General features: G+C 35.2%; 1 protein-coding gene across 3 annotated transcripts in view; it reads right to left on the bottom strand.

Annotated features, from left to right (window-relative positions):
- LOC139121935 (band 4.1-like protein 4) overlaps positions 1-22552 on the bottom strand; it is a 51190-nt gene that overhangs the window by 26327 nt on the left and 2311 nt on the right. For all 3 annotated transcript variants that reach the window (XR_011549369.1, XM_070687264.1, XM_070687265.1), the window contains exons 2-5: positions 7372-7476; positions 5097-5139; positions 4468-4644; positions 1687-1807 (exon numbers count right to left, since the gene is read on the bottom strand). Coding sequence is in view for 2 of the 3 variants with exons in the window: in XM_070687264.1 (XP_070543365.1) it covers positions 1687-1807; positions 4468-4644; positions 5097-5139; positions 7372-7476 (446 nt within the window). In the remaining variant the exon portion in view is untranslated. The remainder of the gene's footprint in view (positions 1-1686; positions 1808-4467; positions 4645-5096; positions 5140-7371; positions 7477-22552) is intronic.

The raw sequence follows: 22552 nt of genomic DNA, 5'->3' as shown, positions 1-22552 counted from the left end.
GTGACAAAGACTTGCCGACAGGGACTTGAAGTACCTAGATTGATATAATGATTGATTATTACAGCTCGGCTCCGTTGCTGGAGTATGAGTCACAGTGTGAGCAACAAAGCCAGCTATTTTATCAGCTTGATTGCAGATTTCAGTCTTCATCATCAATTTCAAAGTGGTACAAAGGGAACACGGATCCTCTCCATGATATACAAAGACTTATGTATAAATAATAGGATACTTGAGTCGGCATTATTAGGCAACCAAACCACTGTTCACAGGTCAAGAACTCTGAAGAGCCTGGATTCTGGGTAATGCCATGGGGAATACCGTGTCACAGTTGAAACTCTGGTATTTTCAGATCACGAGCAACTGACAAATATTCATCACATCTAAGCTGGCATGCCATCTGTACATTGAAACGTAGGCACATGCATCTCAGCTGTTACAACAACCTTGTATCAAACACTGGGATATTTGATGGCTTATTACGAAATTTAACTCAAACTTTCTTCATTTTCATAAACTCTTACACCTTATATAAACACTATTCTGCTAAAATTACTTACAGTTGATTGGTAACCAAAACATGTGTTTGACAGACACTTTTAGTGTATTGCTTTGGCTTGGTCTTCAGGAAATAGCTTTGAAATCTAACAAATTAATATTTCTGGCTTTACTTGGAGAGGTTTAATCATATGGTCTTTGACAGATAAATGAGCAACGTAGATATGGAATTTTGCCTTGTATTATGATACAAGTAGCTTTAGGTAAACAACACTGACAGTGCCTGCAACTGAAGTTGAACCTAAACACTAAGTGATCTAGCTACATGCATGCATGTCAGCTTTTCACATTTACTTAGAATTCAAATTATTTCAACTAAATATTGTAACAGACTCATTTGGTGGTAAATGGTACCCATCCCTTTTTCTATTTTACTGTTAATGATCTTTGCAGTCAACTGCTTCCTCAGTGTCTGGAACTTAAAGAGACAAAGTCGGCCATTTTTTCATGAATTTTGTTTGGTACGAGATACTACTTATATTGTTTGAATGTTGGAAGATACTAAAAGAATGGGTGACCATGCATATACCGGTATTCAACCTCAGTTTTAGACAAATTAAATGAAACCATGGCAAAAATGAATTAATGGTCATGACCATTAATTCATTTTCACGATGGTTTCCTGTATCGTGTGTAAAACCGGGGTCGAATATATGCATGGTCACTCATTTATTCAGTATCTTTCAACATGTCAAACAATATAAGTAGTATCTCGTATCGAACAACATTAATGGAAAAATGGCCGTCTTTGTCCCTTTAAGTGTGTGTTAACAATATCAAAAGTACCAAATCCGTGCTGGACAAGGTACTGTATGTACGCTGTGGTTGACGCAATATCAAGAACATTTGAAAGTGAAATTGTTCCTTTGTAATACATCTAGATACATATTAAAATATAAGCATACAGTAGGGATGATTTCTGTCTATTCTGAACACTTGTGAGCCCATTAAAGTACGTTACATGTTCTGATATTTGCACAGCTTATGCATTTGCCAAAACTTCATTAATGAATCCAAGTGCTTTACTGTCGACTAGCTGACATTGTTTGACACATTTACAAGTCAATTAGAACATCCAGAAACTTAGATGCAAAGAGGAAATGATGTAAAGCTGTAGATTTAAGTACTCACTTCAGTGTTTGATGGATCTGTTCTATTTGGTGTTCCAATTCCTTTGTCTGGTTTGGTACAAAGCGGAACTCAGATATATAACCGTGAGAATGCCTCTTAGCATCACAATCACCTAATTCAGCTGCAATTTTAGAAGAAGAAAAATATTCATTAATACCATGGATATTTTATTCATATGACAGTGATCTGTGACATGTTAAAGCATATCTGTCACCCTGCTGGCATTATTACACACTGTATCCCATGGTAACTCATTCCTGCTTTTCCTGAGCAAGCTCAACATTTTCAGAAACCTTGGAAATGATAGAACACAGATAACATGTCAGATGATAACCTGGTTACAAAAGGAAATGAGAAATTCAAAGACAGTGTATGGTATTCTGCACTGGATGAAGTCAAGGGAGGACAGTAACGGACTGACAGACATGAGAGCTCAACTTGAATGGAAACTGAATAATATTTTGTCATGTGTAAAAATTATTCTATTTAACTAATGGCATTTTGCACAGACAATTAAACGATGAGAGTTGGTTCTTTTGTAGTGAAGTTTGTATATCTGACCCTCTTCTTGAAACTGTCTTCATGAAATCACAAGTAAATCAACATGCTACGAATGAGGCGTATTTAAACATGTGCAATGACAGATTTTGTTGAGCTAAAGGTGACAGATTCTATGATACACCTGTCACCATTGTTTCCATAACTTGTTTTCCAAACAACGCAATTTAATGGAATTGATAAGTTTAGCGGCATACTACAAAGTCATCTAAAATAATAGAATAGGAAACTACTTATAATGGCGATGACTGAATCAGAAGAGTTGAAGCAGGAAATGAGATTTTCTTTATAAGCCATACAATTTGATGAAAGTTGCAGCGTTTATTGCAGTATCGTGGCAAGCACTGATATCCACTCAAAGACACTCTGTTATAAATTGAATAAAGCTGAACTGATTGGATCTGATGAACTTCAAATAATGCCATGAGCACCAAGGTATCCATTCACGCTGAATTTTGAGCATGGTTGATGGCAGTTCACCAAGGTTAACAGAAATATTCTGTTCACAGAGGAGCTAAAAACTGTGAGGGTTCTTAACAAGGCATTATCTGTGCAAATTAAATGCAATCTTACTTGATGTCACACGGGGTCACACTAATTAATGGGAAAATAATTCATTAGAGTCTGGGCTTTGTCTGATGACCTAACCACTTCAAATCAACTCCACTGACATACAGTTTATTGGAAAGGAATTGACACAGCTCCCACAGTGCAATCAAATTGTCTTCATGCAGAGTGTTTGACATCACCCTTACAGCTTCCAATTACTGGACTAAATTGCAATCTGTGGAAATCAATACAGGATCTCCATGAGATGTACCAGTAGCAATGTAGGTATGGGTGTCACTCACAGATTAATATACGGGTAGAGTGGATCTTATTTCATATACTGTGCTAACATGGTGGGACATCTTCACGTTCGTTCCTTTATCATGTCTTTAAACACAATCCTCATTGTTAAATGAAACAAAATTACAAATGATTATCATACTTCTTGCTTGCAATGGTTACCATGGTTACCACTTATGCAAATCACATATAGTCAGCTTTAAAAGTGTATGCTGATTAATATTTCATTTCTGGTGATGTGATTTTACAAATAGACAAAGGCAATTTTAATCTGGCTTACGGCAAGAGATTTCAATTAAAAATCCACAAGCTGTTGATGTTGCATTGCACATAGCAAACATTTCTGGCAATTAAAATTCATAACCTGCCATTTACAAAAGACCCATTCATAAATATATTATTGAAAGTAAATCTACAGCCGATAGAGAGCTGATATCCAAGTCACTTTACCAGGCACAATGTTGCAAAGGGGGGCAAAGTAAACAATAGTGCCATCTGTTGTACTAGCCTTCAGAATAGATTCATTTAATTCAAAATATTTAATAAATGACTTTGAGCTGTTTACGTGTATGGACCAAAGCATGCTGTTTTGCAAAAACGCAACCTCTTACTAACGGTTTTGCTGTGTTATTATCGCCCCTAAACTAGATTGTTATTGTATCATTTTACAATGTCACTATACTGCATTTCGTGACATTTCACAATACTTGAACATTTCTCTACAATTCTAAAATGTGTTTTTACTCTCTTCATTGGCAGATTTACAAACTTAATGTGAGTTTATGTTGAAAAAAACTTGTGCAGGTCTTTGATTTGGATAGAAATTTTTGGGAACTCGATAGGATGTATCTCTTTAGGTAGAATGCACCTCGGAGACAAATATACAGACTCTCAAACTTTTACAGTACCTTTTAGGTCTGGGACATCTCGCTATGCTCATGTTGAAGTTCATGTGGAAAATTAAGTTTTCACCTTCTTCTTTTTGTGAAAAGTGGAAATGCAATTTTTCCCCATTGAGCTAACACAGGTATGGCAGCCATCTTGAATTCCAGTAAATTTAATATCAGTAAATTTAAGGTAATTTGCTTCAATAGCACCAAAATTTGCACAGAAAACCCCGATTCTTATTCTTAATGTAGAGAGAGAAAAGTTGAAAGTTTCCCTGAGGAAAATTTAAGCACAAGTTTACAGACTTTCAATTTCGAGGTGTATACTATGGTAGGTAGCTCACATGATATGTATGCTGCTCACTTACAATTCATCTTTGAAAACAAATTATCATCCCTGTTATCAATTTATCATCGCTGACTTGTATGGTTCTACAAGGCAGACAAAAGACCACCATTATTCAAGACAATATGATGGAATACTTACATTGAACGGCTAAAGCACATAATTCAGAGGTGATGTTTGGACTGCTGGGCAGTCTACCTTGTAACATATCTCTCTTCAGTTGTAAAAAGAATTGATAACGCGTCACTTCTTCCTTCAGTTTGCATGGGTCTTCGATGTAAAATTTCACCCCAAAGTAGAGAGTATATGGTGGACCAGCTGAAAGATATCACATGGTCAGAATAGTTAAGCTGTTGCAATGACAGATAGTGTTCTATGGTAAATAATTTAGAACTGTTATAATGTATTTCTACAGTATACATGCTACAGTATACAACCAACAATTGCTTGAAATTCATGATCAACTTCAGCAGTTAACATAGCAATATCACAAGTAAACTTGTTTTGTAATGACTTCAATCTAAGGTATTGAAATAATTTCATATTTTTACAATTGGAAAATTTATTGTGAGTAAAATACAGCATGTAATTGTGTTCATTTAAATTGTGCAAATGCTCATATCTGTCTATCTATCTATCTATCTATATATACCGGTATATATCATTCTATTTTGAAACTAGATGTTGCTTTGGGGCAAAGATGTATGATAAAACATTTGAAACACCCAGGTGCACAGACTTGAAAACAGAATTATACAGTGAGTAATTACCTGTAATTTGTTTGGTAACTGATCTAGTACCATCTAACCAATGCTGAAAGAATGAAGAAAATACAATGAAACTTTTCATGACTGTGTCTTCTTGTTCAACCTTAACCCTGTCACCCCCAGTTCCCTGTATACAGGTCCAACTTTACCATAGAAAACAATGGATTTGGGACAAACCATGGTGGTGAAAGGGTTAAAGTGTGTGGTATGATCCATTGTTTTACACAGGCACAATGCGGTGGTTGTCACAGGATCAATTCTGATACTAGACTGTATCCATGGTGACAGAGATCACCGAAGGGCACTCATTGAAAAAAAACTCTTAGGAAGCTGTCAGCGTAAATCATAGTCTCTTTAACAGAGCAATTACAATCTACAAGCATCATGTCCTTCGTTTCCTTAAAAGACCCTTCCACAATAGTAGACAACACTCATGAGAATTTCTAGCGCACCTTAAAAATACAAACATGCAAATTGTTATTTCAACTTTTCAAATAATTGTGTAATTTGGACAACATATTTGTAGCCAGACTTCAAAATGGTACTGTATGTGTAACATTTATGGCTGTTTGAGCAGAGTAATTCAGAGTGTCCATGGAAACTAATTGTCTTAGTCTTGTTTTGTTAAAATGTCCTTGACTGTCACCTAGGTATTCAAAGGTCACACGAGGTCAATCCTTCATATTTAGATCACTAAGTCTACAAGTGTCAACACAGTGGGTAACACCACCTGTAACAATATACAAATACAAACTTGGGGTGAGAGAGTTATTGACCTAACATGTATAATGTACAGCTTCTAAACTCTAGGACAAATGGCATAACATGCCTTCACAAATTACGATTTCATTTTCTAGTTACAGTCCAATGCCTGAGAGAATGGTACCAATACTGCATTTGTATTTGTCCATTACTAAACCAATTCCACAAGATGTAAACAAAACAGTACTGGTGCTTCAATCCTGATGGTTTCTTCAAACTCACATGAAACATTCTTTATATACTTCACTTTTCACAACAACAAAGAAATTTGCTCTTGTTGTACTAGTCATGTAATTAAAATCTATGAATTTATGAATATATTTTAAAATTATACAAAAATTTAGAGTTGTTTTACACTTACAGTTTTAGACTTCGTATTATTTTTTCTGTTGCTTGACATGAAATATAGATGACACAATTTATTTATTTATACAGTTCATAGTTTTGCAGTTGTTTTCTTTGAAACATCAGAGTAAAATTTGTGAATTGGAGAGAAGAATTTTCATCAGTCTAGGGGTCAATGATCAGAAGGGCAAACATCACGATGGACATAGGATGTGAAGGACTCCAGATACTTCAATTACAATTACTCTTGAAATATGCATGTGCTGAAGGCACTCACTGTCTGTGAATTTTATGTTTTATCACAGACAGTGGATATTCTGCTCCACTGTATTCTGCTCCACAGTCTATGCTTGTATTCTGCTCATTTTGATATGTCATGGTCCATGAAACCATAATTAGAAATCTTACATTTCCTCTATGACAATACATTCATACCAAATCATCAACTCATCTTCTCAACAGATGTACATTCAGCAAAACAACATTGACAACACTTTGCATTATTCAAAATGTGAGTGATGTTGAAAGCAGTTTATTACTTTTGAGCAAGTTTTCTTATTTTCCCTTTTTTTTTAATCTGTCTGATGATGAAACAATACCTGCCTGAACTATACCTTCTACAACATTCATAAAGTATTGATTACATTGGATATCTTAGGATTTCATAAAATCTATGCTTTAACATATTACAATCAAGAAACTCATGCACAGTAAAGAAATTCTTGGGTTGACGTCATATCCATGGGTCACTTTGCATTTTCCAGAAGGAACAGTATTTCAAGTCTACCTTGACACCTTCACTGCTAGCTAATTTTTCACAAAAAGTGAAGCTTAAGTATGCCACATTTCTTATTTAATGTGTAACTACATAAAAGAACAATTTTTAATTTTTTTCAAGGATAAATTCCCATACATATACCAAAATGTGTATGAACAGTGCTATGGCTGATATAAGGTTTAACCCGGAATTTGAATGGACCAGGGTTCAAATAACAAACCTATATGCGTAAACACACACAAATACGTGTATATCCACATGCATTAGTACATGGGGGTTTATTTGTACCACCATCATGTGATCTCTTTAATAGGCATACTAAGTCTGTAGAACACACCGCGTCCATTTTATTCCTGAGTAGAATCATTGTCTTGTGTAATGGGTGTAACTTACTGTTTGACTGGCTTCATCCAGGTATCGCAATCCAAAATAATCTGTTTCTAAGATGTTCAAGTGTTGGAATACTTTGTCCAACAAAACTTGTCCCTTTGTGGTTTTCTGAAAGGAAAAAAAGTAACCCAGCAATGTTAATGAAAACTGATCAACAATGTGTTACTGTGTAAACACATGCAGGCAATCATGGCTAGCAAACCAAACTGTTCGTGAAAAAGAGTGTTCAGAACTTTTTATCAACCACATGTTACATGAAAATTTTACTTTCTTTAGCAGGCAACTTTGAAAAAGGAGGGGCATTGGACAGGGAGTTGGATTTGGTTGTTTGCAGCAGATTTACTGAGGGAAGAGAGGAGGTAAAAGCATGTGGTTACGAGAGGACATGAGAGAGTATTTTTGGAGCCATTGGGAAGTTTTCTCTAAAGTGGTGAATGAGGGTGGGGGGGGGGAGAAATGAGAGGGCAGGATCTGGTACGTTACAAACAGCTTTTACTTTCTCTTCAACATTTTCAATTTGTTCAAAATACCTAAGAGTAGTACACTCACAAGTAAACATCACTTCTGGTTACATTTTCTCAAAAATTGCTGGTTGGCTGCCTCTGAATCAATATCCTTGTACTATTGTTGGCCCTTCACATGCTTGAAGGGAGAAAACCTTGTATTCAGAAAAGGTTGGACCCCTGTAATTTATTCTTTACATGGCTTTACAGTGCACTATCCCTTCTTATAATGTTTACTGTGTTCCCTGGAATTTTGTTAGCTAGACACTATAGTAGAAGCGATAGTTTGCAATCTGATCTATGCTGTTGAAACGGACCACAGCAAAGGAAAATAAAGAAAAGATTTCTTACTTAAGGTGAAATATTCATGCAAATATTTGTAACACATGTCAGTGTTTACAATTTCTCTATTTATTCAAATCATATATCAGATGCATTACTTCGAGTTCTAATCTGCCAATTTTAACAAATATTAATGCTTGTTTTGTACCACATTCATGACTAATGTTGATAAAATCTGGTAGAGTTTCAATTTGTTTGTGTAAATAGATAATGAAGGATTGCAACATAATACCACTGACCAACCTCAGGCAAGGTTAGAATCTGAATAAACACAGATCACACAATGATTGGCTCAAGGAACTGATTCCCTACTAGTTCAGGTCCTTTCCCTTTTATTATAAGAAGAATCGTGAATCTTCCCATTGTCTGGCTCAGAATAAACCGCATAAAAGGTCCCAGTGTACAATAGGAAAGTAGATACTAGAGTGTCTACACGGTCCACTAGTCATGTGCTACAGGCATTCACCGCATCTCTGCAGAACATAAAGCATAAACCAAGCAGAGAATACACAATGTAAATGCATTATTTTACTCAGCTCATTACCAAATACAAGTCTCATTTCATTCAAGTGAGTTTCTTCATGACAAAAAGAAAATCTCCACCGTGAAATTTTATGCCATTAAACACGTCAGTTTAGTTTTCATTAGGGAAGTTACTCCATTGGTCGGCCATTTCCCTAATAGCTAGCCATTTCCTATGGCCACATCCACTGATAAAAGAAAGCTCTTTGAAAAACACCAGTCACACACAACTACATTGTACTACAAATACACTAATGACAAAACTCTATTATTTTTCAATGTTCCTGTAGTCCCACTCACTTTTATGGAACATAATGCCAAAAGCCAATATACATGTACAATTGATCAGAACAACTTCATTCAAATGCAGTATTTTACTGAAGAATAAGTCTTCAATTATTTAAGCTGTCTCGGCACAGCTGTAGTAAAGTCAGTCTGTATTTTTCATTACTTTCTAGCCTTTTGAATGCAGATGTATAGTTTGGCTCATTCCTTATATTGCAATATTAGAATTAAAGAAATCACACATACTTGGAGAATTCGACGGTCCAAACATCATTTAACACAACAATTTCATGAAATTAGCTAATTTATTGTGAAACAGAAATGCATGCACATATAACCATAACTTTTATAGTACAAAAATTATCACTTTTATAGTACAAAAATTATCACTTTTATAGTACAAAACTTATCTTCATTCACTATAGCAAAGTATAAAAACTTACACATGGACACGAAAACCCTTTTGTATTGCTTGGAACATGTTCATTGTTTTTAATCATATTTATGTACAAAATTAAGTTGGAAATAAATGGTAAATGAAAATACACTCATCCCACGAGTAGGAATACATTTTTTTGGCCAGCATGCACACTGTACATCATGTTTTACATCAATCAATATGTACCAGCTTCCTGGTATGTGCATCGTGAGGCTGGGTTTAACATAGAAATATGCTTACTATGCTCACACAAAGACTACATACGTGTATGCAATTTGCAGACTGAGTATTCAAGTTTAATTAACTCACTAATTATAACGCAATCACAAAAGTGAGCTTTTCCTTTGATTAAACAACCTGTACAGAAAACGCTGCCATTGGGGACTTTCCGATAAAATCATTGTTATCAAAGTAAGGTGTTGCTAAATCTGTACGTGGCCAGTCACATGTAATTGACTTCTACAGCTCTATATGCCATGATCAGATTTCAAATATGACACGACAAGAATCTGACAATTCACAGACCAAAGGTCAGTCATTTCAAAAACATTCTTCAGATGAACATGTCATTGGAAAATTCACATTTCAGAAACATGTGAGCATACTCAGTGGTACATGTACATGTACTTGGTCGTTTTGGTCGACAGCAATCTACATTGTAATTTCTGGTGATCTCAATATTTTGACGAGCAAGTCATCAAATGCCAAGAATGGCATTTAGCTGAAATCAGATAGCATATTCATGTACCGGGAATTCACCAATAAGGTATTACCATATCATTTCCAGATGATTGTCTTATCAGTATCCATCACAAAAAGCTGTATTGACTGAGAAATATAATTTCAAGCTAACTACCGGTAGGTAGATATTCACACACTGTATCAAAATGAAGCCTATGATGTCAGTTGTCCGTCTCTAAATGTGGTTTTCAACAAAGTTTGAATGTCACAACAGCTACCATTAGATTCTAAACTACTCAAACCACGATATTTACTGTCAAGCAGCATTACCTGCTTAATTTCGGAAATAATATCAACAATCCCAGTATTTGTCTCTTATTCTGATGCCAAACAAGTTTAAAAGTATAACTGAAAAAATCCATCACTTTTTTTATTCTTTTGATACTTTTTATGAAAGCTGACTACCACTTGCAATGAACTCTATACGGACACAGAAATGAACCAGTGCAAAGTACTCTCACTCTGCAATAAGCATTGGAGGTATTTCTACATTCTATACCACACTACTTGGATTTCACTCAATGGAAATGTGGAATGTTGACAAGATAGGAAATTGGAGAAGATAACTAGATAATAAAAAGGAAATCAATTTGTTAGCTTCTATTTGAAAAAAAACACCTGCACCTGACAAAATCACTCCCCTTAATTTCAGAGTTCAATCCTATTATGGAACTTCATCTCAAGGTAATAAATTTTGCTGAAAAGATCTCACAATCTTGTAAACGATATGTACTGAAATCTGTTCAGAGAATAGATATTTTTACAGAGGCACTTGAGAACAAACATGGCCTTAATGTACAGTAGGAATACCATCAAGGAATTTAGCAGACAAGACATGCATATGAAATGACAATAACACATCCATGACAGTAACAAGAATGCAAATTATGATTAGAAAAAAAATGTACTGACGTAAGCTGAAAATGTTAGGATGGTTTAGATATTTCCATTTCAGTCCAAATAGGTGGGAAGTTTCTGATGGTTTTGATTACATGTATAAAGGAAAAATCATTAGGCCACTTTGTTTACCGGTATGTAAATGTGTGTGTGCGTGTGTGTGTGTGTGTATATATGCCATATATATATATATATATTTATCACATGAACTGGCCCGTATCTCCACCTGTGTGACGTACACCAGCACAGATAAGAAATCCATATTACCCCTGTTGTACGTCATCAACCGGAACTTTTTTCCTGAAACACAGAATTTTGACAAAAAGGTGACCCGGCGCGATAAATCCAGATATGGAAACATAAAAGGCATGTCCAACGAAATTCCAAGTCGCTAAAGCTTTAGCTATTCCCAAGAATCTGGGACGAATATACCTAACAGCAAGAATCGAATGAGGATATCATCGATCATTTGGCTCAGTAACGTCACTGCTCCAGTCGTAAGGCTCAATGTGCGTCGTTGTACCTGGCGATCGCCAAGCGACGTCGTACCTGGCGATCCCGGTTGGCGATAAACCCTAAAGATACACCTCAACGAAAGTTCAACTTAATAAATGAGTACCGTATAATCTTCGGGAAAGCGACATAGAAGGCACAAGCATAAAGTCATTCGACGAACAACGATAAATTTCCTTCATCACACAAATTATTCCGTCGTTTCTCGATCGAGATCAAACCTGCAGCGGAAGGCTGTAGTGAAGACATATACACTCTGCAGTGCAGCGCTGTAGAATCCGATTTATTTTGAAAGTTGACTCGGACAACACTCACTGTACAACAGAACAGAGTTCCCATCAAGTAACAAAATTGAGATGCACCTACGGGCGATACGTGTCACAGCAAACATCAAAGTCCATAAAACGAAAACGTTGATTGACGACTGAGATGGCCACCGGCGCGGCGGAGACCGGTGACGTATACAGCAGTGCCAACAAAAACAAGCGTACACTCTGTGTGTCATCGATCTGAATCTTTCGGGCACGCTATAAGGTCGTAAACTTGTGATATTTTAAAAGCCACAGCATATCTAAGTATGATAACTACTGTTTCGATAGTGCCATTGTATTAACTTCATAAATGTAATTGTAAATATTCTAAATAACTCAAAATACTATGCCTATCCGTCGGTAGCACGGTACGGTGAAAGCTATGATGGCAGACTTGCCTTGGCATCGCTCCAGCGCGAGACAATGATTGACACGCGCACGTGACCGAATCCGGATGTCTGATTGGTGGAGATACCTTTCGCTGTAGCGAAATTTCAGCTTAACCGGATTTATGAATTAAAGTATACCTGTAAACATTTGCACATCTCCTGGGTGACGGGCCGCTTTACTCGTTAAATGAAAGTAATCCGCGTAAATAAAACACAAAATCGCGATAAAAATCATGCAATTTGTTAAAATAATTTTGATCCATCCACATCAAAGAAAAATAAGAAGACTGTTCATGTGATAAATATATAATCCCATAGAATTTTTCTCTGTTTGACGTCATCGTATACTCGTGTTTTTCGCGGAGCCGCACAACTTCTCGCCTTCGGCTCGAAGTTGTACGGCTCCGCGAAAAACACTCGTATACGATGACGTCAAACAGAGAAAAATACCATGGGATTATATATAAATATATATATATATATATATATATATATATATATATATATATATATATATATATATATATATATATATATATATATATATATATATATATATATATATATATATATATATATATATATATATATATAAGATGGTATAATTTTGTTTTATTTGCCGCAACATAAACGTTACATGTAAATGTGCAGGTTTTTCACCAGCTTTACTTATGGACAAATTGAAAACTGGACACAACTTATCTGAGGGGAACAAATCACAACTACATCATACATGTATAAATAACCAAAGTTGTATACAAAGCAAGAACAAGTCTGAGGGCTGCTACTTTAATTTTAAAGCATTATCACATGGCATAGCAACAGTATCTAGGCAAAACTTGCTATTGCTGGATACACTTGAAACAATGTATCCAATCAGGGCCATGCTAATTACTACCAGAATATACACTGATCATGTCCTGTATCATGGCTATAGCTATAGCTGTACCACAGTGGAGGGACTGTGGCTGTATTAACAAATATTTGTTACTCTTGATGGGTTGGTACATACGTACAGATTGCACAAATGAATGTCCAAGCAATTAAATTTGGATTTTCTGACGTACAATTACTTGTATGGTCAAAGGTTACAATGTCAGTTTCCAAAGGTCAACAAAGTCACCAATAAATGGTTCTATACGATCTTTGTGATAACCTGTATCAACTGGACAGACATGTTTACACAGAAGTACAAAGTTACTTTACAAATCTGAACTTTAATACCATCATTTCAAATGTATAACACATTTTCAAATCAGTTGACAGTATTTGTCTTTTTTTCTCTGTATCTTGTGATCACCTAAATGATATACACATGTAAATTTACCAGTCACTAAGTCGCACAGGGTGTAATGACACTGAACACGATTATGACATCACATTGCCTGAATGGACAATGTACTCCTATGACATTATGTGTGTATGTATACAGGAAATCTGATAAGAGCACATATACATGCTACAACTTTATCCTGTATACTTGTACATGGATTTTGGAAAAACTTGACATACCAATCATACTAGTGTGATAACATTTTGATCAATTTTAGTGTCCATTCTTAGCTGGTTTTGAGTATAACAATAAATAAGCTCTTTTTGGTATTTATACATATACCAAAATATGAGCTAAAACATACAAGTACAATACTTGAACAGGAAAGGTTCCTTTTAACATTCCGGTTTTGCAGTCGTTTGAGGAATCGGAAGATGTGACTATGTAACATATACATATGCACGAGACAAATTACTTTGATTGAAATATTAAGGCACATTTTATTACCAGAATTTCATCACCTCGATTTGATCAATAGTTTCATATGGAACATGTCCACTACACAATGGAATGAGAGGAAAACACAGATGTCCCTATGGGAAATTTACAACTATCCTTTAGAAAGTTTATGGCAACAATCAATGTTTATGGGTAGCAATAGAAAAACTAGGAAATCATTTGAGACTGTATGCCTGTTGCAATGTAAATAATAAATGGCAACTGACATCAATTACTTATATTTCTGTCAGAAAATTTACAGCCAAGCTATAAATTTACAACAAAATTCATCAACAGTGGAAATAAATCAGCCCAGTCGTGGTTAAATCTGGAATGATGGAGAATTTTTTTCACCACTGTCACTGTTACATTTCAGGACTTCTCTAAAGTCTGACCATGTGAATGTGTTCTACCATGCTAACATGAATTACAGAAATTGTGCGTGTGTGTGTGTGTGTGTGTGTGTCAGTTTAGTGGATTCCCCTTGTTCTGTCAAGGTAGACATAGGGACAGCAGAAATTATTACAACAGTCCCCTGATCATTCACCGGCGGTTATTTACATTGGTGTACATTTCCAATCTGTGTCAAGAGTAACATCATCTCCAGCTATCTATTAGTATCTAGGAATCTGTTTTTGTTTGAGGTTTTACAAAGCCAAAAATAATCCCTGTGTATAGACAGTATACTAGATTAGCTACATTGTATCAAATGTCATACTGGCCACAACATTACCACAAGATACAGTACCCAGTGTAATGGTTAGGGTAGCATAGTCCAGTGATACATGTTTATATTATTAATATCTGCTGTGGCGTTTACTTATCCAAAGGAAAGTACAAACATTTGATCATACAAATAGACCTATTTTGTGGAGTATTAAAAACTGTGACTTACATCTCCACAAAACAATTGGTAAATAGTAATCAAATAATATTTTGGTCATTCACAATTTCACATTCCAAAAATCTGTTCAATTACTGTAACAGTTAGTGGGCAATATTGACTTGATAGTACATGTACATGATAGAAAATTAGCTTACGAATCTTTCAAAGCCTTGTATGATTTTCCTTTAAAACTTTTTGGTACAAAAATATAACATCTTTGATGTACACATACATTTATAAAGAAAGAAAATTTTCATTTTTACATATCAAACAGGTGAATAATACATCAACTATAAACACTGTATGTACAAAATTCAAAGTGACTTTCTGGATTTTCGAGGTCACAGATAATAGGGAAAAGTTTTTTTTTTCTAAATTGGAAAAGGCTCTGCTGAAATCAAATTGTAATTGTTTTTAGTCTGTGTATCAAAAAGACAAGAAAACGTTACTTTTGATATGCATATCTCTGAAAATAACAATCCCTTCAACAACAATCAAACCCTATACTATTACTAGCAATGGCATGGACAGTGATTTACTGTAAGGTTTACAGTCAGAATATTTCCACTGCCTTTGCAGAAAACGGCTTCACACATCATTTACATGTATCTACTGTACCACCTGCCAGAAAAAGGGCTTCACAGATTTCCTATCCACGGTAAACTTCTACCAAACTCCTACTATGAAAAAATGTTGATGTCAGCCATACACAATGCGCAGAGACAACTCTATACAAACAAGCCTTACTACAGTTATGGCATCGGAGAGAGGCATTGTATAGGTACCACATAAATGCAAATAATGTTGCCTTCAAGATATTTGACTATTTAATACTAGTAGTTGCTGACCAAGTACATTAAACCAGGGGTTCTGACCGAGTACATTAAACTTTTTGAGTGTGAATAATATTTACGAGAAGAACTGCGACAAAAGTTACAAGTCAACTAACTGTACAACAGAAGTATGTGACACTGGACAAATGCCAGATCACAACATACACACACAGTATTCGTGCTCTAGGCTAGGTGTCATGCATTGTTGGACACGACATGTCAATCTCCTGCACGCAAACTGTGAAAAAATGTCAGGTAGAAAAAAGCTATGACGGGCCATATGTCATGAACTACCATCTCAAAACTAACAAATAACATTGGCTGGGATATCATTGTAGCCATTTTGCCATGGGGTACAATCTTTTAAATTTCATCCGGTGTTTTTATTTGTGACAGAAGCTTTCTGTCAATGACATATCCTATTTCAAAATACCAGCACTATTGGTAACAGAATATATGTTTATCACTGGTTATTCCTTGTTACAGAATACAAACCTTTTATTGAGGCTATGTGAGCCTGCAATGTTGCAGTACCTGACAGTAAACAGTACTTGTAGTTGGAAAGGTTAGATTTGAAAACTTTGTACCATACATGTATGTTTGTGTAGATGTCTTTGATTACCACATACCGGTACTAGTGCTGGTTCAGGATGTCCCTATTAATGTTGTAAAAAATTATTTTTTCACAGAGCTGGTAATAGTTTCACCCTGTACTGCAATGATTATTTGACTAGTTTTGATATCATATTCTACATGTAATGAATATCAACTGTCAGTCCATGCGGCTCCAACCAATGCAGTACTCCCTGTTTCTATTAACAATTTCTAGTTTTATCTTTTCACTGGGGACTTCATCTTATCATGTGAATAAATTCTGGGAACATTTACCTGTGACTGGTCATGACAAATATCTAGTAAGTAGCCCTTCATGTATTGTAGCGGAAAATAAATCTATTGCAACATGCTGTAGCCTATCTTTCGAATGGATTATTTAACATGTCACAAACATTTATATTGAGGGTTGCTGTGCAAAGTTAGACAAGAATTGAGGCAAAGCAAATACTGCATGTAGACATGACACAGCACTATTCATTCAAATCCATTTTAACAACACAAACCTAATTATCTTAGATGTTCAGAAGCAAAGTACTTACAAATTGTATATATCAGACCTGAATCTCATATCTACAAGATTTATTTTGACATACAAAGTCAGCTTTAGAATTTGGAAATATATGGTAGCCTTTTTCTCATTTCTATGATATTCAAAAGTGTGGTTTTATTTTTCAATCTATTATATTCTTCTCCTCGCACTGGTTTGTCTAACACGAATATTAAAAAAAAGCCAATAGTAAAATGGATGTACTTAAACATCTTATGAGATGCAATATCACGATTTTTCACCGAATGAGGGGTCACAACCCAGTGACCTGTCATTTTGCATTCAGGTCAAGGTAATGTTGACCTGGAGCTTGCAATAAACCACTACCTGAATGTGTTGTAAAACATAGGTCAAAAGATGTCATGTGAAAAAAAAACTCAAAAAATCAAATACTTAAAGTTTGGGTGGACAATCTATTAATTCATCACAAGTCACACACATAAGTTATTCCAGAAACTTTATTGACCTACTGAGTAGAAGTTGCAGATAAAACTACTGTGTTCAATCATAGTTCCTCCACACATTGGACTGTGGTTCAATAGAGAAATCCATTATTATAGGTGAAACTTTAAAATTACAGAGTACAATGCTGGGTGAGCATGGTATACACTGTATGTATGAAAATAGGGTTGCTTCAAGGATGTGTGGATGAAGTAAATTTTTAAGTGAGAGATTTAACTCTATGGATATTATTATAATTTAATACAATACACACACTATAGTATTTGATGATGTACTTTTAACTGTGTACAGTTTTACTGTAATGGTTTGGAGCAGTGTACTGTGGCATGAACTTGAATCATCTGTTATTGGTGAATTCTGTGTGTTTACCACTGCTGTTAGTGGTAAAACTGCTTGGTGAGTGAACAGAATGATATGGATTGCTCATACTTGTATGTATGCTGTGGTCTTTTCATTTAAATCACACAAACTGCAACTTTCAATGATTTTATCATGAATATTTGTTTGTTTTGCTGTCTTTCATGATAATTTATGGTAAAAGTATGTGCCCAACACTTAACTACCATTACTAATATTTGTTATTTTCTGATAAAAACATGCCAATATTTTTCTCTTTCAATCTATATAAAATATAACTAAAGAGTGGACTAGAGAGCTCTTGGATTGTAGCTACAAAGTTCCTGAAAATTTGCATTTTGATGTCTAGGCTGACCTTGACATACAAACAACTTAAAAATATGCAGCAGGTGACTTGGAACTAAAGATTTATGAATCAATTCGTGTTACGGACAAATATAGTTGAACAGTTGCTGCTATTCAGTTATACTAACTACTATACTACTGCATTGACACAATAGTTCACTTTACTCGTTATATGGATCAGTAATCCCACCAAGAGAGGGTACAAAACCTCAACTCTTGAGTAAATACAGAACAAAGATTGCATAAATACCTGTGAAGTTGGTTTTGTGGTGGAAAAAACATTGGCAGCCTTTGTTGAGTTTTGAGTCAGAAATTGATATTCACAGCCAATTGGCTGGTATCTGTGACTTACACACAAAGAATGCTAAATATGTTGAGACAGGTATCAGTCAAGGCTAAAGGTAATATGTTATACCCACTTTACATTGTGGAAATGGGCTCATTTGACCAGTGACCCCATTTGACCTTGTTTTATCACCTGTGTACTGTGTGTAATTAGTTACAGACCAGGGCTGGACAAAACCATTTGGTCATGGTTATTGCATGAGCAAGCTATTATGTATTCTCCTTTCAACCATGTAGGCCAACACCCATAAAACATACCAATTTCTCAATTCTGCAGGAATTTGAGGAACAGTGCTATCAAAGCAATATCTTTTTGCTAGTTACAATCTCTGCCTTACATAAAATAGCTGTATGACTGGAGTGGGATTTATAAACATTGTTTAAAGGGCATCATTTGAGAAATATAAAAGAACATATTGAGTTTCTATTTAATTTCACTGAGTCAATATTGGAATGTCATTGTTTGGTGCAGACCAACATGATGTACTGCTATCAATTATGATTTAGTAAATTCTTGGTAGAGGGGATCTATTATGTTAATAATTTAAATTATTTTACTTTGCGGTAGTTTTCAGAAACTTTGGAAATTACTTAATCCCCTCTCGAGTACAGACACTGCAGATCACAAGTTTTAATCTTTTCAAAATCAATATGCAACACTTTCCTGTACCGGTAAGATTATCAAGATGATCAGGAAACGAGAAGTGTACAATGAACAATTCTATTAGAGCTTGGAATTAGCTCAAAGTCTTCAAGACTGCATTTTTCAGACAAATTTACCATTCTATTTTTGTTGATATCCTACTGAGAAAAAATAATTCAATATAATGATTTGGAAGTTGATTTAAATACACAAAGAATCAGCTCAATGAAAAATAGTTTTGAATGAACATGACATAACATTCAACTCAGTTGAATAGTGTAATTGTAAGGATGATGAAATTTTAAATATTCAATTTCAGAGCTACCCAGAAACATGGCTGTGTGCAATATCAAGATACACACAACATGCAAGATCAAAGGTCTACATAGCCTCCCTATTCATAAAGCTGTGGGTTGAATTGTGTCAAAGGTCATGACAAATTCATTAAAATATCACAGACTATTAAACTGGGAAAAGAAAGGCATTTGCACCCGCATTATTCCTGATACAATTTATTCAATGTTTTCTCACAACACTAATATTTTATCAACTAAATAATATTTGGTATTTAATCATCATATGAGGCTTATATATCAAATACTAAAATAGGATATTGCCATATGTCATAGGACTGAAATACTTACAACACCTGTGCAAAACATTTTAGCATTTTGGAAACAAAGAGATATGATTGAATATTTCATCATGAAAGAGAATCAAATACCTACATCATTATATGTATGAGGTATTCCCTTTGGTTTGTTGATTGTAGCATATAATTTTTTTCGAATGTCTTGGAGGTTGTTTTGCAATTTAAATTGATTGATTTAAATTAATTGTGATCATTGTCTACCACTCCAGCCAGGCATCCTGGATAGGTAAATTTATGTATGAAGTCTGACATAGCATTGCAATGATCCAGGGACTGATACACCATTGCACTGCCATTATTGTGCTGTGTTTACTGTGCAAACATGTGTGGCATTTAAATGGCCAGATCAGGAATATCAAACCTACAGCAATTGAAATGTTAATTTTACCCATAGTTCTTCGTTTACTGATGTACACAATTTCAAATGTAGAAAACACAGTTTTTATGAACAAATCTAGGTATAAAACACTTTGCATACAGGTCTGTGTACAAGTCTTTGAGTTCTAGTATTACAGTCTTCTATCATCAGTATAAATCATAGCCTGGTCAAGCTCAACTGACTGTAACTGGTTTGTCCCATTTTGGAATGCAGCTTTTAAAAACTTCGTCAAAAATCTTCCTTCTGAAAGCATGGCCTGTAGAACCTACCAAAAATAGCTGATTCAAGGCAGCAGTCGACATGCCGACACATTCGGTCTAAAGATGTGACGACGGAATTTGAATTGAATTTTAGTTGAAATGCTTGTGGTAAGAGGTCACATAACATGGAGAGCAAACGCAGGGTTGTACGCAAAGCTATGCATGATTCTGGTATTGGTACATAACAAAAATCAAGTATGATGTAAGTTGTGAGACACATTACCCAGACACACAAGAACAAATTTAAAAATGTTATTGGTTTGCCATACTTAGCATTTATTTCATAAAAATTTTCTTCCAGGAGTAAAAATTATAAAGTTATAGACTGCATGGACCGATAAACCCTTCTTTGCTGATTCACTGTAAAATGGCATGCACAGTATTTTTTGACTGCCCTTTTCCATTCTATTAAAAGGTGCACTGCATCCTCAATTATTACGGACAATAGTTGAACAATATACAAATATTTATTGTAAAACAACCACAAACATAGAACTCTTAAGTTAACATGAATGAACCTTGACATGTGTCCTAAATATTTGAATCACCCTGCATGAGCGGAGTGGAATAGTTCAACAGGTGGCTCATTTCTTAACACATCATGAGTACAGTTCTAAAGAGTTTTGAAAGTCCTCTGAATGCATTTAAGTGAAAAGTGAATATTTCTGATGAGCAAGAGACAACAGTCGTGAACTGCACAGACCATGACGGATAAACTTATTTTGAAAAGATCCATGTGAGAATTAAAGCCCCAGTGCTGCTAACTTTTGATGATAATTTCACCATTTTTATTTTGAATGTGAACCATAATTCCTTGTTCTTCTCCCCAAAGAATGTTGATATACACAGTATTCAGCTTGTCAACTCAGCCCCTATGGTTGTAAAGTGCATTGTTATCGTTGAAAACTGACTTCTGGTCCGGACTAGAATTCAAATGTAAACAATAACCATGCATTTTACACATATAGACGCTAAGTTGACAAGCTAAATAGTGGGTGTTTCAACATTCTTTGGGGAGTAGAATAAGAAGTTGCAATCGATTTATAAAATAAAAATAATGAAAAAACCATCGAAAGTTAGCAGCACTGAGGCTTTAACTACAATAACTGCAAAAACCAGAGTAACTTGGATATAAACTCATTGTTATCATAATTTTCAGAGCACACCAACTGCAGGATTTTTGCTACAGCAGTGGCAATACTTTGATGGTGACATTGGTCTAATCCTTTGCTATGAACATTTAGCATAGTTACAGAATGCCTAGAAGAAGCAATCCATCTTCATTTTCTAGCCAGGCAGTAAACTTGTCAATTAACCAAGGTCACACATCCAATGAATCTTTGTTATATTGTTTCCTAAGTGTGGAATCACCACACCATGTGTGTTCTTGACTGAGGCTTTATTGTTCAAAAGATCCTGAAAATGTTACCTGAGTGACCAAAATGTGAAAGGACTATTACTGTGACAACAAATTGTGACTTGCTATCAACAGCATTGCTGATGGAATCACTGAAACATTTGTCGAACAGGCAGTATTACCTTGTTACAAGTATACTGAAGAAAAAACTAACCCTACATGAATGTTTAAAGATCACCAACACAGCCTTCCTTTGAATTATTTACATCAAAGCATTTCTATTCACTTGAATCTCTCTTTCTCTCTTTGGAATACAGATTTAACTCCTGACAAATCTCTCTGTCCCTAATGATCTCCATTGTCCAGCATTATAATCTAGTTCACCTTGTGGATGTGTGCTGTCATATTTTCTGAAGAAGTCACACACCATACCTTTACAGTACTGTGATCAAGGCTACTATAAATATAAATGAAATCAGACAATGAATGTGCTGCACCTCAGATCAGACTAAAATGCTCACACAAAAATTCTTATAAATTTAGCCTTTCTTATAACCTTTCCACAATGCCTTTTAATTTACAATTACCTGAACACAATGGCAAAGAACCTTTAATGACACGACGTCACTTGAACTCCATACCAGCTGGTCTAATTACTGACAGTAGAGTGTGTTCCCATAAGGGCACCGATGCCATACATTAGTACCATGTTGGTCATTTACTTTGTAACTCGCCTTCGACATGATCATTATGCTGCACCCTCTGAAAGTGTAGCCTGTGTCAGACACCT

The sequence above is a fragment of the Ptychodera flava genome, chromosome 21, assembly GCF_041260155.1.
Source record: "Ptychodera flava strain L36383 chromosome 21, AS_Pfla_20210202, whole genome shotgun sequence".
Taxonomy (NCBI): Eukaryota; Metazoa; Hemichordata; class Enteropneusta; family Ptychoderidae; genus Ptychodera; species Ptychodera flava.
The sequence above is the reverse complement of the archived record's forward strand: the minus strand, read 5'-3'. Positions and strand labels throughout refer to the sequence as shown.